Genomic DNA, 14,416 nt, shown 5'->3' with positions numbered 1-14,416 from the left:
GGAAAACAGAAGACCTGGACAATCCCAATCCCAGATTTTGTAGAATTGCAATGACTTTTATTTGTTCTGAAAGGACATCTCTTCATATTGTTTAGAGATCTGCAACTGTTGTAATAATAATTCCTTTAGTAATGGAAATGTCTATCTATGACTGTTTTGCCTGCAGTCATAATGTGCATGGTTGCAGGTTCTTAAAAATTGTCAGGGGGAAAGTCCAATAATAAGGCTTCAGGCTGAAAAAGGAGGGAAAACCCCATTGGCCTTGAGATGTTCTTAGCTACCACCTGCCAGAAAGACTGGAGAGTTACGAAGTTCCACAAATTGTGCCGCATGGTGCCCATTGCATTCTTGCAATGTTAGCAGGAGGACGGAAAGTGTGGAAAAGTAGTCTATGTGAGACCAGGTGCAAACACACTATTAGTTTGTGTTTTGTTTTATAGTGGTTTACGCACTTGGATACACTATGCATTTGTTTGGACCTTCTCTTCCAGTGGAATATATTTGTTTGAAGGGACATTATAGTCACCAGAAAAACCACAGCTTATTGTATTTGTTCTGGTGAGAAGAATCATTCCCTTCAGGCTTTTTGCTGTAAACACAGTCTTTTCACAGAAAATGCAGTGTTTATATTACAGCCTAGTGATAACTCCACTGGCCACTCCTCAGATGGCTGCTAGAGGTTCTTCCAGGGGCAGTACTGCCTAGTGTGCAGCACTGCCAATTAGTGTCTCCACCCTCTGCATACAGACACTGAACTTTTCTCATAGAGATGCATTGATTCAATTCATCTCTATGAGGAGATGCTGATTTGCCAGGGCTGTATCTGATTTGTGCTGACTCTGCCCCCAGGGCCGGTGCAAGGATTTTTGCCGCCCTAGGCAAAAGTAAAGTTTGCCCCCCCCATGTGACATCACAATGCCCCACCCATATGATCTGCCATGTTAACTAACGCCAGTGCTGCAGTGCCGCCGTGTTTACATTAAAAGGCCTGAAGGGACAGGCTATAGACACCAGAACCACTGCATTAAGCTGCAGTGGTTCTGGGGACTATAGTGTTTATTTAATGTGAGGTAAATTAGAGATTAGTGCCACAAATAATATACTAGATTGCCTACTTACAACCAGATGAGGATGATGATGGGCTCTAGCTGCAGTCTGGCACCACTGGTCTGGTGTAGAACAGGATCTCTGGAGGCTGTTTGTAACTGTGGTCACAAAAATCAATGTTCTGGGAGAACGGGAAGCAGCTCCCTTTTTGGGGGGCCCTTTACACAGGTCAGGGTCCACCATCATGTTCCACCAATGAATTTGGTCACAGGGGGTGGAGTGTGTAGGGGATGTCCTGATATGTGTGTAAGGAATGCATTGTGTGAATCTGTGTTTGTATGTGTAAGGGCTGCAAGGTGTGTTTCTGTGTATGTACGGGATGCAGTGTGTGCGTCTGTAAGGAGTGCATTGAGTGTGTGTAAGGAATGCATTGTGTGTTTCTGTGTGTGTGATGTCAATCTCTTCCTCCCTCCCTTGTCACTCTCTTTCTCCCCCCTCCCTCCCTTGTCACTCTCTTGCTCCCCCTCCCTCCCTTGTCACTCTTTCCCCCCCTCCCTCCCTTGTCACTCACTTTCTCCCCCCTCCCTCCCTTGTCACTCTCTTTCTCCCCTCCCTTGTCACTCTCTTTCCCACCTCCCTCCCTTGTCACTCTCTTTCCACCCCCTCCCTTGTCACTCTCTTTCCCCCATCCCTCCATTGTCACTCTCTTTCCACCCCTCCCTTGTCACTCTCTTTCCCCCATCCCTCCCTTGTCACTCTATTTCCACCCCTCCCTTGTCACTCTCTTTCTCCCCCCTCCCTCCCCACTCTCTTTCCCCCCTCCCCCTCCCTCCCCACTCTCTTTCTCCCCCTCCCTCCCCACTCTCTTTCCCCCCTCCCTCCCCACTCTCTCCCCCCCTCCCTCCCCACTCTCTTCCCCCCCCTCCCTCCCCACTCTCTTCCCCCCCTCCCTCCCCACTCTCTTCCCCCCTCCCTCCCCACTCTCTTCCCCCCCCTCCCTCCCCACTCTCTTCCCCCCCTCCCTCCCCACTCTCTTCCCCCCTCCCTCCCCACTCTCTTCCCCCCTCCCTCCCCACTCTCTTTCTCCCCCCTCCCTCCCTCCCCACTCTCTTTCTACCCCCTCCCCACTCTCTTTCTCCCCCTCCCCTGTCACTCTCTTTCCCCCCTCCCTCCCTTGTCACTCTCTTTCCCCCCTCCCTCCCTTGTCACTCTCTTTCCCCCCTTCCTCCCTTGCCACTCTTTCCCCCCCATCCCTCCCTTGTCACTCTCTTTCTGTATGGTCCGCGGGTACAGGGAGCTTTTGTTTCCACCATCCCGGGCAAAGCTGCAGCTGCCTGAGGCTCTCTACAGAGCGCTCGGGCGGCTGCAGCATGAGGGGGGCCGGCACTCCTGGCGGCACCCCTTCCCAAGGGGCACCCTAGGCGGCTGCCTAGTCCACCTAACAGGTAGCACCAGCCCTGTCTGCCCCTGATCTACCTCCTTGACAACCAATCATATTGGGAAGCATTGTGATTAGCTTAGACCACCACTTCTGATGATGTTACCAGACAGAGGAAGTTCAGAGGCAGGGCCAGCAGCTGCAGACTTGAATACAAGTAAAATTGTACTATATTTAGGGAGGCAAGCAGGTGACATGGGGGCTAGATGGTGGTTTTAACATAATAGGGTCAGGAATACATGTTTGTGTTCCTGACCCTATAGTATTCCTTTAATTATTTTTTCATTGCAACATGTATGACAGTTACGAGGAGGCAGTAGTAGCAGTGTTAGTAATTTCCTGGAAGCAGAGGTTTTACCTTCCGACTTGGGTGTAGGCTTAGTCTCTCAAAATTGTTTTAATTCAGATTGATCATGGGAGTCAACCTGGTATGAGTGTTTTATTTATGTAGATAAATGAATAAAGCAGAAGTTGGGAGTTGATACTTTGTCACTAAATAAGAGAAGAATTGTAGCCTGGAATAATCATACAGTTGAAAAGAGATTTCTTATATTAGCCACTGTCCATGCATTAAGATTCGCTGGCGAATAGTTCCTGGCGAACATAGCGTGTTCGCGTTCGCCACGGATGGTGAACATATGCGATGTTCGGTCCGCCCCCTATTCGTTATCATTGAGTAAACTTTGACCCTGTACCTCACAGTCAGCAGACACATTCCAGCCAATCAGCAGCAGACCTGCCCTCCCACCTCCTAGACAGCATACAATTTAGATGAATTCTGAAGCTGCATTCATTTTTTTTTATTTTTTTATTTAATTTTTTTTTTGTGTTTATTATACATTATCCTCCATGGCCAGTAACCTGTGTTTATTATACATTATCCCCTATAGCCAGTAACCTGTGTTTATTATTCATTATCCCCCCATAGCCAGTAACCTGTGTTTATTATACATTATCCCCCCATAGCCAGTAACCTGTGTTTGGGGGGAGGACCTAATGTCCTCCCCCCTGGCCCCCACCCCTGAGCGGTGGGTGGGGGCCCTAAACAAAAGTAAGGGGGGAGGACCTAATGTCCTCACCCCTGGCCCCCACCCCTGAGCGTTGGGTGGGGGCCCTAAACACAAATTGGGGGGGGGGACCGAATGTCCTACCCCCTGGCCCCCACCCCTGAGCAATGGGTGGGGGCCCTAAACAAAAGTAAGGGGGAAGACCTAATGTCCTCCCCCCTGACCCCCACCCCTGAGCGGTGGGGGGGCCCTAAACACAAATTGGGGGGACCTAATGTCCTCCCCCTGGCCCCCACCCCTGAGCGGTGGGTGGGGGCCCTAAACAAAAGTAAGGGGGAAGGATATAATGTCCTCCTCCCTGGCCCCCACCCCTGAGCAGTGGGTGGGGGCCCTAAACACAAATTGGGGGGGCCTAATGTTCTCCCCCTGGCCCCCCACCCCTGAGCGGCGGGTGGGGGCCCTAAATACCAATAGGGGGGACCTATTGTCCTCCCCCCCGGCCCCCACCCCTGAGCGCGTGGGTGGGGGTCCTAAAAAATGTCCCCCCCAGGTGACTACGGGTCCCCAAACCCCTAGTCACCCCCTCCCCCCCAAAAAAAAGTATCCCCTACCTACCCCCCTCACCCTAAAAATAATGAGGGAGGAACCTTTAACTAAGAACCTGTAAAGAAAAATAAAAAAAAAACTTTTCCCACGCTGTGTAATTTGACTCATAACTCTGTGATTGGTTCCTTAATCCACCAATCAGAGTGTTATGAGTCAAATTACACAGCGTGGGAAAATTCCACAGAACTTTCCCACGCTGTGTAAAATGACACAGAGCACTCTGATTGGTGGATTTCAAACCAACCAATCAGAGTGCTGTGACAGGTAAATGTAGAGACTTACCTGTCAGTCTCTTCATTTACCTGTCAGAGCATTCTGATTGGATGGCTTAAACCCACCAATCAGAGTGCTCTGAGCCTAATTGCAAGGCGGGGCAAGGCTTTATAAGCCTTCCCCCGCCCTGCAAAGCTCAGTATGCGTGGAGCCCTCGCCGGGTGAAGATGGATCATTTCTTTTTGCACTCGTTTTTTTTTTTTTTATTGCGTCGGTTATTATGGATATTTATTTGGCCTTTTTTGGGGCTGAAAAAAGAAGATCGAGAACATCGAATGGTAAGTTATTTTTTTTTTACAGGTTCTTAGTTAAATTCCCCCCTCATTATTTTTAGGGTGAGGGGGGTAGGTAGGGGGATAATTTTTTTTTGGAGGGGAGGGGGTGACTAGGGGTTTGGGGATCCCTAGTCACCTGGGCAGGGACATTTTCTTAGGGCCCCCACCCACCTCTCAGGGGTGGGGGCCTGGGGGGAGGACATTAGTTACCCCCCTTTATTAGTATTTAGGGCCCCCACCCACCGCTCAGGGGTGGGGGCCATGGGGGAGGACATTAGGTCCTCCCCCCATACTTTGGTTTAGGGCCCCCACCCACCGCTCAGGGGTGGGGGCCAGGGGGAGGACATTAGCCCCCCCCCAATTTGTGTTTAGGGCCCCCACCCACTGCACAGGGGTGGGGGCCAGGGGGAGGACATTAGGTCCCCCCAATTTGTGTTTAGGGCCCCCACCCACCGCTCAGGGGTGGGGGCCATGGGGGAGGACAGTAGGTCCCCCCCCCTTACTTTTGTTTAGGGCCCCCACCCTCCACTCAGGGGTGGGGGCCAGTGGGGAGGACAGTAGGTCCTCCCCCCTTACTTTTGTTTAGGGCCCCCACCCATCGCTCAGGGGTGGGGGCCAGGGGGAGGACATTAGGTCCCCCCCAATTTGTATTTAGGGCCCACACCCACCGCTCAGGGGTGGGGGCCAGGGGGGAGGATATTAGGACCCCCCTTATTCTTGTTTAGGGCCCCCACCCACTGCTCAGGTGGGTGGAGGCCCATCACTATTGTGGCCAGAAAGAGTCCCTGTGGGTTTTAAAATTCGCCTGCCTATTGAAGTCTATGCCGGTTCGCTGGGTTCGCCCGTTCGCGAACATTTGCGGAAGTTCGCGTTCGCCATTCGCGAATGGAAAATTTCATGTTCGCGACATCACTAATTAAGATTAGTTTCTAGAATTGTAAGGATGGAGTATCAGTTTACCTGGGTCTATCCAGTCAGCCCATCTCTTCACATATAATTGAAATAGCAGCGACAGAAAAATGTTCATGTGAATTCTTTTTTCATTTTTACCTTAAATGTTTGATTCACTTCGCAGTAAATTCTCATATTATTGAATAACCTTGTCATATTATTGAATAACCTTCACTGACCTTTTAATTAGTAAAAAGAGCTATATAAGGTTCTATGTGTCACTCACCACACATACCACACTTCCAAGGGCTGCTCCATAAAACTGACACATCTAAAAGTTGAAAGCAAACAATTAAAGTGACATCTGGAAAAAATAAAAGATGTTTAATATTTTAAAAATATTATAGAAAATTACTTACATTTCACTGAGGTCACATGGATTGGGAAAGACTGGCTGCAAGATATAAAAAAAACAAATCTGAAAAGTACAGTACCTGGGGAGAAATTAGACTGAACAATATCAAACACAGCTATACCAAACCGTTGTATTCCTATTTACTTTAAGACCCATTAATCATGTAAAGCAATTAAATATATGAGCCAATTATCTATCAACCTCAGCACATTGCCCAAATGTCAATATTTCAAATATTAAATGCTCTATTGTCACCATGATAGCCTAAGGGCAGTAGCTATTGCATACAAGCACAACTGCCATGTGCTCATATCCCTAATGAACAGAACAGTATATCCTACACATCAATACATCATTCCACAGTAGACCATCAAGGGAACAATAAAGTATTACATTTAGAACAGACTATTACTGTATATAGAATTTGTGCACAGTGGCTACTACAGCAGCTTCCACAGTGACTTTTGACATAAATATATTGGCCTAAGAGATATATTATGGCAGGAGCCAGAGCAAATAAAACAAGAGCAAAATGACAAACTTACGTGGCATCTGAAATTTGAAGAACGCTGATGTCATCTTAAGGTTGTTCTCTCTCTAGTGCAACAGACCTCAAACCAGACGCTTACATTAGAAGCACTATTGGCTTCCCAAGTATTCACCTCCACTATACAAAACCATATGCAAGAGCTCAGCAGGAATCTCCAAACTGATATGATGCAGATAACAGCAAATCTCACTCATTCAGTGAATGATCTGGGTAATTGTCATGTCATAGCATGAGTTGGCATTTAATATACAGGTGATACTCGAAAAATTTAAATATTGTGCAAAAGTTAATTTATTTCAGTAATGCAACATAAAAGGGGAAACTAATATATGAGATAGATACGTGTATGTACGTAGCGGGGAATGTGGTGCGACTAAAAGAAAGAGACTACCCACTTATCCCCCCAATAACGACAGACAATGCATATTGGATGAAACAGGCCACAGCATTTATTAAAACTTACAGCTGTAGGACACATCCAAATTTATTATTTTCCTTTAATTCAAATATAAATAAACACATAAATATATATATATATATATAAATACCATAATTAACATATAAATTAACACTTATTGTCCTACAGCCTTCAACTTAAATAACCGTCCTTGCCAACGAATTAACCAGGTGCCTATGCACCAACAACTTTACCCACTGGTGTCTCGCCTCCCCCCTCGTCCAAACCAAATTCCCATCATCTTAAATGCTCTAACCACCAGCCGGCTCTTAGCTCGGTGGGCACGTCCAATTCGGTAACTTAAAGTTTACCTTACAGAGCAGGGGAGGTTGAGACCCACCTTGTCCATCTCCTGACATGCCATCTGCTCCCCAACCCTGTTGGCAAGGACACGCTCCCCGCTAGCTGTGACGAAACAAAACAAAAACAAAATAAATAAATAAACAAATAAATTAGGGTGGGAGGGAGGGAAGTTGTTTGCTGGCCAGAATCCAAACAGGCACTGAGGTAAGATGATCCCTGCCCCACTACCAACACATAACCACTCCCCTAAACACATACAGCCAATCACTAGCACCATCCCCACACTCATACATGTGCCCTTGTCCGTTTAGCTGTGCTGACTCCCCAGGGCCTTTACATGAAAAGCAAGATAGTTCAAGCCGTGATTTGTCATAAGTGCGATGATTATGCCTTATAGCTCATAGAAACCCCAAATCCACAATCTCAGTAAATTAGAATATTGTGAAAAGGTGGAATATTCTAGGCTCACAGTGTCCCACTCTAATCAGCTATGTAAGCCATAACCTGCAAAGGGTTTCTGAGCCTTTAAATGGGCTCTCAGCCTGGTTCAGTAGGAATCACAATCGTGGGGAAGACTGCTGACCTGACAATTGTGCAGAAAACCATAATTGACACCCTCCATAAGGAGGGAAAACCTCAAAAGGTAATTGCAAAGGAAGTTGGATGTTCCCAAAGTGCTGTATCAAAGCACATTAATAGAAAGTTATGTGGAAGGGAAAAGTGTGGAAGAAAAAGGTGCACAAGCAGCAGGAATGACCGCAGCCTGGAGAGGATTATCAGGACAAGGCCATTCAAAAGTGTTGGGGACTTTCACAAGGAGTGGACTGAGGCTGGAGTCAGTGCATCAAGAGCCACCACACACAGACGGATCCTGGACATGGGCTTCAGATGTCGTATTCCTCTTGTCAAGTCGCTCCTGAACAACAAACAACGTCAGAAGCGTCTTACCTGGACTAAAAAAAACAGACCTGGTCTGTTGTTCTGTGGTCCAAAGTCCTCTTTTCTGATGAGAGCAACTTTTGCATCTCATTTGGAAACCAAGGACCCAGAGTCTGGAGGAAGAATGGAGAGGCACACACTGCAACATGCTTGAAGTCCAGTGTGAAGTTTCCACAGTCTGTGTTGATTTGGGGAACCATGTCATCTGTGTTAGTCCACTGTGCTTCATTAAGTCCAGGGTCAACGCAGCCATTTACCAGGAGATTTTGGAGCCCTTCATGCTTCCTTCTGCAGATGAGCTTTATGGGGATGATGACTTCATTTTCCAGCAGGACCTTGGCACCTGCCCACACTGACAAAAGCACCAAAGCCTGGTTCAATGACCGTGGGATTACTGTGCTTGATTGGCCAGCAAACTCGCTTGACCTGAACCCCACAGAGCATCTATGGGGCAAGAGCTGAAGGCCGATATTGAAGCATCCTGGTCTTCCATAACACCTCAGCAGTGCCACAGGCTGATAGTTTCCATGCCATGCCGCATTGACGCAGTAATTGCTGCTAAAGGGGCCCAAACCAAGTACTGAGTCCATATGCATGCTTATACTTTTCAGAGGTCCGATATTGTTCTATGTACACCACTTGTTTTATTGATTGCATGTAATATTCTAATTTACTGAGATTGTGGATTTGGGGTTTTCATGAGCTGTAAGCCATAATCATCGCACTTATGACAAATCACGGCTTGAACTATCTTGCTTTGCATGTAATGAGTCTATCTCATATATTAGTTTCCCCTTTTACATTGCATTACAGAAAGAAATGAACTTTTGCACGATATTCAAATTTTTCGAGTATCACCTGAATGTTTTGAGTTGTTTTTGTACATGTTGGGATAACAATCTATTGTAGGCTTTGATCTAACACCAGGCCTAAACCATAAAACTTCTAGATAACCATCACCAGAGCTGGGCATTGGATGTCGTAAAAGGTATTGGTGCATATGCTCTGACTTTGGGTTACTCAAAGGACAACATCATTTAAGAAAATATGGAGTGGGCAATAAACTGCCAGGCCAAACCCCTCTGATCCACCCAGGGGTCTGCCCACTTAGAAACAACCAGTATCTTGAGGATCTTGGACTATAATGGGAGGGATTTTCTTTTTAACAATTACTTGGAGAACTTTAACATCTGTATCTCCCTCAAGAATTATATATAAGCGGTAAACATATGTAAGGATCTCTTGTGTTTTCTCCTATTTTATGGGCTGTTTTGCAATTTGTTATCTGTGTTTCTGTATGTCATTTGTTTCTGTATTTTTGTACCCAGCATTGTGAATCCTTTTTGTCAGACTAAATGTTTACTTAATCAGCTTGTGTCTTTGTTCTCTATGAGCTCACTCTTCTGAGGAAAGCTCAGGTAAACACATTATCAAAAGGGTTAATCATATATGTCTGATCAGTAAAGTAATGTTGTGATACTATAATTCTACGCTATGTGGGGTAACCTAAGACGCCAGGCATAAAATCTTGGTGCTGGCAGTAAAGTGTTTACTAGGGTGTTAGTGTAGAAGGGATTGCAGAGGTTAATTTAATGGTTGCTGGGACTGGCAACAGGTAACCAGGTGTCTGGTGTCATTAACCCTTTCACTTCCACACTCTCCCCCACTGTCTCTGCTGGGCCAATAGCCCAAGTTCGTGACAGTGATCAAACGGACAAACTTGAAACTAAGATGGATGAAGTGGTTGTTTCACATAATGCCATGGTAGACATTGCCTAGAAAAGCAGATAGCTTAATTAGAGGCTCTGTCAACAATGTCATTATTTCTAACAGAATTAACCATTGATACATTACAGTGGACAGATGTATTTTTTTAAAATATATGTTTCCTTTGTTTCAATGCATTGATGTTTGCTAGTCTAACTGTTCATTCTGATTATTAAAATGTTTCCAAAGGAGTAAAGACACAGAAATCAAGCTGATAAGACATTTTTGTATAGCAAATGTGAACTGCTGCAAAACTTTGTACAATGACTAATTTATGTACACAATGTTGTATAAGTATCACTACGGTGTTGAATGGAATTTATGTATGATATAACAGTAAATATATTATTAAAAAATGTCTTAAACATCTTTTTCAATAGCTCCTTAAAAATAATTCATTTTGAGAGATTTTTTTTAAATCGTTTATCATGTGGAAATGTATTTTTTATGTATTATTTGTAATTCAGCAATTTTGTAGAAGTCAAATGTATACTTTGTAGACATCTTTCAATTTTCGATTTACTTTGCTCCAAATATTTGAAGTACAACAGAATGTGCCTTTTTGTTTTTAGCAGACCTCATTTATTTATTCAGAAAGCAGAATACATTGAGATGTCTATTGTTTTCGAGTATGTCCTCAGTGTTTTCATAAATTAAGTTAAGAATTATTTTCATATGATTAGGGTCTGGCTAAGTCAAAAGGGTAATTCAGATGTGGACCCCTAGAGGAGTAGCAGCTCACCTCATTGATGAGGTCCAAAAAAGTCCAATACAATTGTCATGGGTTGCTATATCCTTCATGCAGAGAAGGTTAGCTGGCATTTTAATACTGAACTGCCCTTTTGGGTGGGATCAGTCTGAAATACAAATGGCTTACGTTCTCGGAGTAAGCGAGCAAACACTGTTTGAGGGACTAAAGGAAGGACAAGCTATTGCATTATACATTTTACTTGTTCTTAGTGTTAGCATAAATTCTGTTTTATTGTCCGTCACTACAGTCTTGCTACAAGGTTACACATTCAACATACACAGACTACATACAACCAGTTGAAGTTGTATATAGAAGTAAGTTAACTAAACATTTGGTTGCATTGATTATATAGTAAGAGACTGTCTGTTTCAGAACTTGCGGGATTGTGGAACATTTGTGGAAGGTTTCTCTGATAGAAGAGCACTGCAACTGGGCTGCTTAAAATGCTTACTTGTAACAGGAAATGGAGGAATGGGTGGGTTACCTTTGTATTGTAAGATGCTATTATTATTATTATATTTATATAGTGTCAACATATTCCACAGTGCTTCACAATGAGTGGACTAACAAACATGTAATTGTAACCCAACAAGTTTGACGCACAGAAACAGAGGGTCTGAGAGTCCTGCTCAATGAACTTACATGATAGAGGGAATGGGGTAAGTTACACAAAAAGTAAGGAAAGTATTAGTGAAGTAGATTGGTAGAATAGTATTCAGTGAAGACTTTTTTAAATGACACTTGCAGAAGATGAATCAGTTGGGAGCAATTAACAGAATTATTAATATGCTTTTGTGAAAAAGTGAGTTTTTAATCATTTTTTTTAAGGAATAGACACTGGGTGAGTGTCTAACGGAAAAGGGAAGGGAGTTCCACAGGAACATTGCAGCCCTAGAGAAGTCTTGAATGCGAGCATCACAAAAGGGAGTACGAACAGGATAGACATAGGTCTTTGGCAGACATAGGAGCCTAGACGGGACTTCTGTATTAAGGAGGATAGATAGATGGGAGTAGCATTATGTCAAGATTTAAAAAGCAAGAACCAGAATTTTATATTTAGCCCTATATCTTATAGGAAGTCAATGTAAGGACTGACAGAAGGGTGAGGAGTTGGAGGTGCAGGTGGACAAGAAGATGAGTCTCGCTGCCGCATTAATTATAGACTGCAATAAGGCAAGTTGGGAGCAAGTAAGACCAATGAGAAGCGGATTGTAGTAGTCAAGGCGAGAGAGGACAGTGACATGGACAGCACCTTTGCCGCATGTGGCGTTAGGTAGGGGCTGACGCACGCAATGTTTTTAAGATGAAAGCAACAGGATTTGGCGATCGATTGTACATTAGGGGTAAAGGAGAGGTTGCAGACAAAAAGAACACCTAGGCAGCAAGCCTGCATGGTGGAGCTGATGGTAGCACCATGTCAGGGCTTACCTGGGTTGGGAGTCCGGCAGGCAGAGATGTATGCTCACACTTGCAAGAAAACACAGGCCGAGGTGGTCAGGCAAGAATTCACCTGGCCTGTGAGTCGGTGCACGGGGGTTGTGCAGGATAATTCCGAGTCGCGGTACAGGAACGGATAAACCAGGAGAATAGTCGTGGGAAGCCAAGGGTCAGAGGAAGCCAGAAGTCAGAATAAACGAAAACACAAGCCGGAGTCAAGAGCAAACTGGAGAACAGGAAACAGCAAACCGATCCCCAGAGTCAAGGAACTGACACTGCCTTCTGGGAGAGGCAATGTTTTATACCTGGCTAATGAGGCCATCAGCTACAGGTGTGCTGAGAATGTTGGAACAGCTACAGAATAACGTCCAGCCCCCAGTGCTGGATACAAGGCAATATACAAACTTCAGGCTGTATGGTGGCTCAGAGGAGAAACAGCAGGCCCAGGACTAAAAAGTACACAGGTTCAAATCCCTTATTGGGCACTTCTGGGGCGACCTTGTCTGGCAGTCTGGATGCCGCGGTTCTGTTCTGAACAAGTTGAGCTTAAGGAAGTGGGCAGCCATCCAGTTAGAAATAGGAAAGAGGCAGTTAGAGACACAAGTCAAGAGGGGTGGGGAAAGATCAGGAGAGGACAGATAGATTTGCTTGTCATCCACATAGAAGTGATATTGAAAGCCAAGGGAACTGATGAGTTTACCAAGGGAGGCAGTATAGATCGAGAACAGTAGGGGACCAAGGACTGAAGAAAGAAACACTAAAAGAGTACTGGGTGACTTGGAAGGAGCACCAGGAGAGAGCAATATCTCGTAGACCGAGATTACAGAGGATGAGAAGAAGCTGTTGACGATCAACAGTATCAAAAGCAGCAGAAAGGTCAATGAGAATTAGGATAGAGTAGTGACCATGAGATTTTACAGCGAGTAGATCATTTGATACTTTTGTCAGAGCCACTTCCACAAAGTGCTTAGCGTGGAAACCAGACTGAAGTAGGTTGAGCAGAGAGTTGGGCTCGAGGAAGTCGAGGAGGAGGAGCAACAGGGGGCGAAGAAGAGAGTTAAACGTGTGAAATAGTAGTTTGGGTTCACGGGAGAGTGTGGTTATGAGGGTATTGAAGTAATTTACTTTAAAGAGCCAAGCTGTAAGAGTGCAGCATAAATTTATAGTGGAAAAAGTCAGATGTGGAGTGAGACTTTCTCAGAAGTCTTATACTATATTTTGTGAGTCTACTAATGAGTTTATTGGTAAAATTATGAAATTAGAATATATGTTGTGTTTAAAGAATTTAATATAATAGCAACACTAATTTTGTTTTTTGAAAAAAACAAGATGGCTGCCATGAGCAAATGTTTTCATGTTTCCATTAATACCCAATGAACATGAAAATAGATTGTATAAGAAACTACCTATTTGGATAGAATTTTCCTTCAAAGGAGGGTAGTCACTCCTCTGAAAGTTACACTTTCTTATTTCTATACCCCGTACATGTTATTAGAGTGCTTGTTGGGATAAACAGTGCAGCAGAGGGAAGGAAAAAGTATACTTCCCCCCACATGTCCAAGGCATCACCCCATGATGCTCTGGAAATGCGCACTCACTAATCCCAATAATGCAATGTAACCATTTTTACTTATAGTTTACTACTGTAATCTTTGTACTTGCAGTTACATGTGCTAATTAATATTCTGGCTGATAGGATTTAATAGGCACACATTTTAATATGTTCAACAAATAGCTGGTCTGTTCCACCACTCCTTCCTACATACCCCCCCCCCCTCCATCCTTACCCCCCTTCCTCTTGCTTGCCACTCCTAGCTGTAAATTCCTTTATATAACTGTGCATCCTTCTTCTTCCTCAGGCCCAATTTAACTCCCATCTTTGCAACTAAGAATCTTCATTTCTACTCTGCTCTAGCAACCCACCCACTCGACCTCCCGCCCACTCTGGTTTCTTCTAACTATATAGCATGACTCCTCCAGCTCTTTCCAACCACAGTCGATCACATCCTAATTCCCTTCACATGTTATCAATCACTGCAGTCAGACTATAAATTCTCTCTGCCATCATTTTCAATTTCCTCTGCTACATCTTGTCTCATTTCCCTATTTTACCTTTAGATTGTAAGCTCATGGGCAATCTAGCTAAGCACTTTGTATAAAAGAGCTTCAATGGCTAGATATCAGCTTATGGGCAGGGCCCTCTCTACCTTTTGTATTTGTCTGTGTATATTGTACGTACTCCACCTATTGTACAGCGCTG

At 44.6% G+C, this 14,416-nt stretch overlaps 1 protein-coding gene across 1 annotated transcript in view; it reads right to left on the bottom strand.

Moving 5' to 3' along the window:
- TMEM207 (transmembrane protein 207) overlaps window positions 1–14,416 on the bottom strand; it is a 39,580-nt gene that overhangs the window by 23,444 nt on the left and 1,720 nt on the right. The window contains exons 2-3 of the mRNA XM_063441082.1: window positions 5,957–5,991; window positions 5,824–5,868 (exon numbers count right to left, since the gene is read on the bottom strand). Coding sequence (XP_063297152.1) covers window positions 5,824–5,868; window positions 5,957–5,991 — 80 coding nt within the window. The remainder of the gene's footprint in view (window positions 1–5,823; window positions 5,869–5,956; window positions 5,992–14,416) is intronic.

This window comes from Pelobates fuscus, chromosome 2 (assembly GCF_036172605.1).
Source record: "Pelobates fuscus isolate aPelFus1 chromosome 2, aPelFus1.pri, whole genome shotgun sequence".
In the NCBI taxonomy this organism is placed as follows: Eukaryota; Metazoa; Chordata; class Amphibia; order Anura; family Pelobatidae; genus Pelobates; species Pelobates fuscus.
Note: the sequence above shows the minus strand (reverse complement) of the source record. Positions and strands in the feature narration are given on the sequence as shown.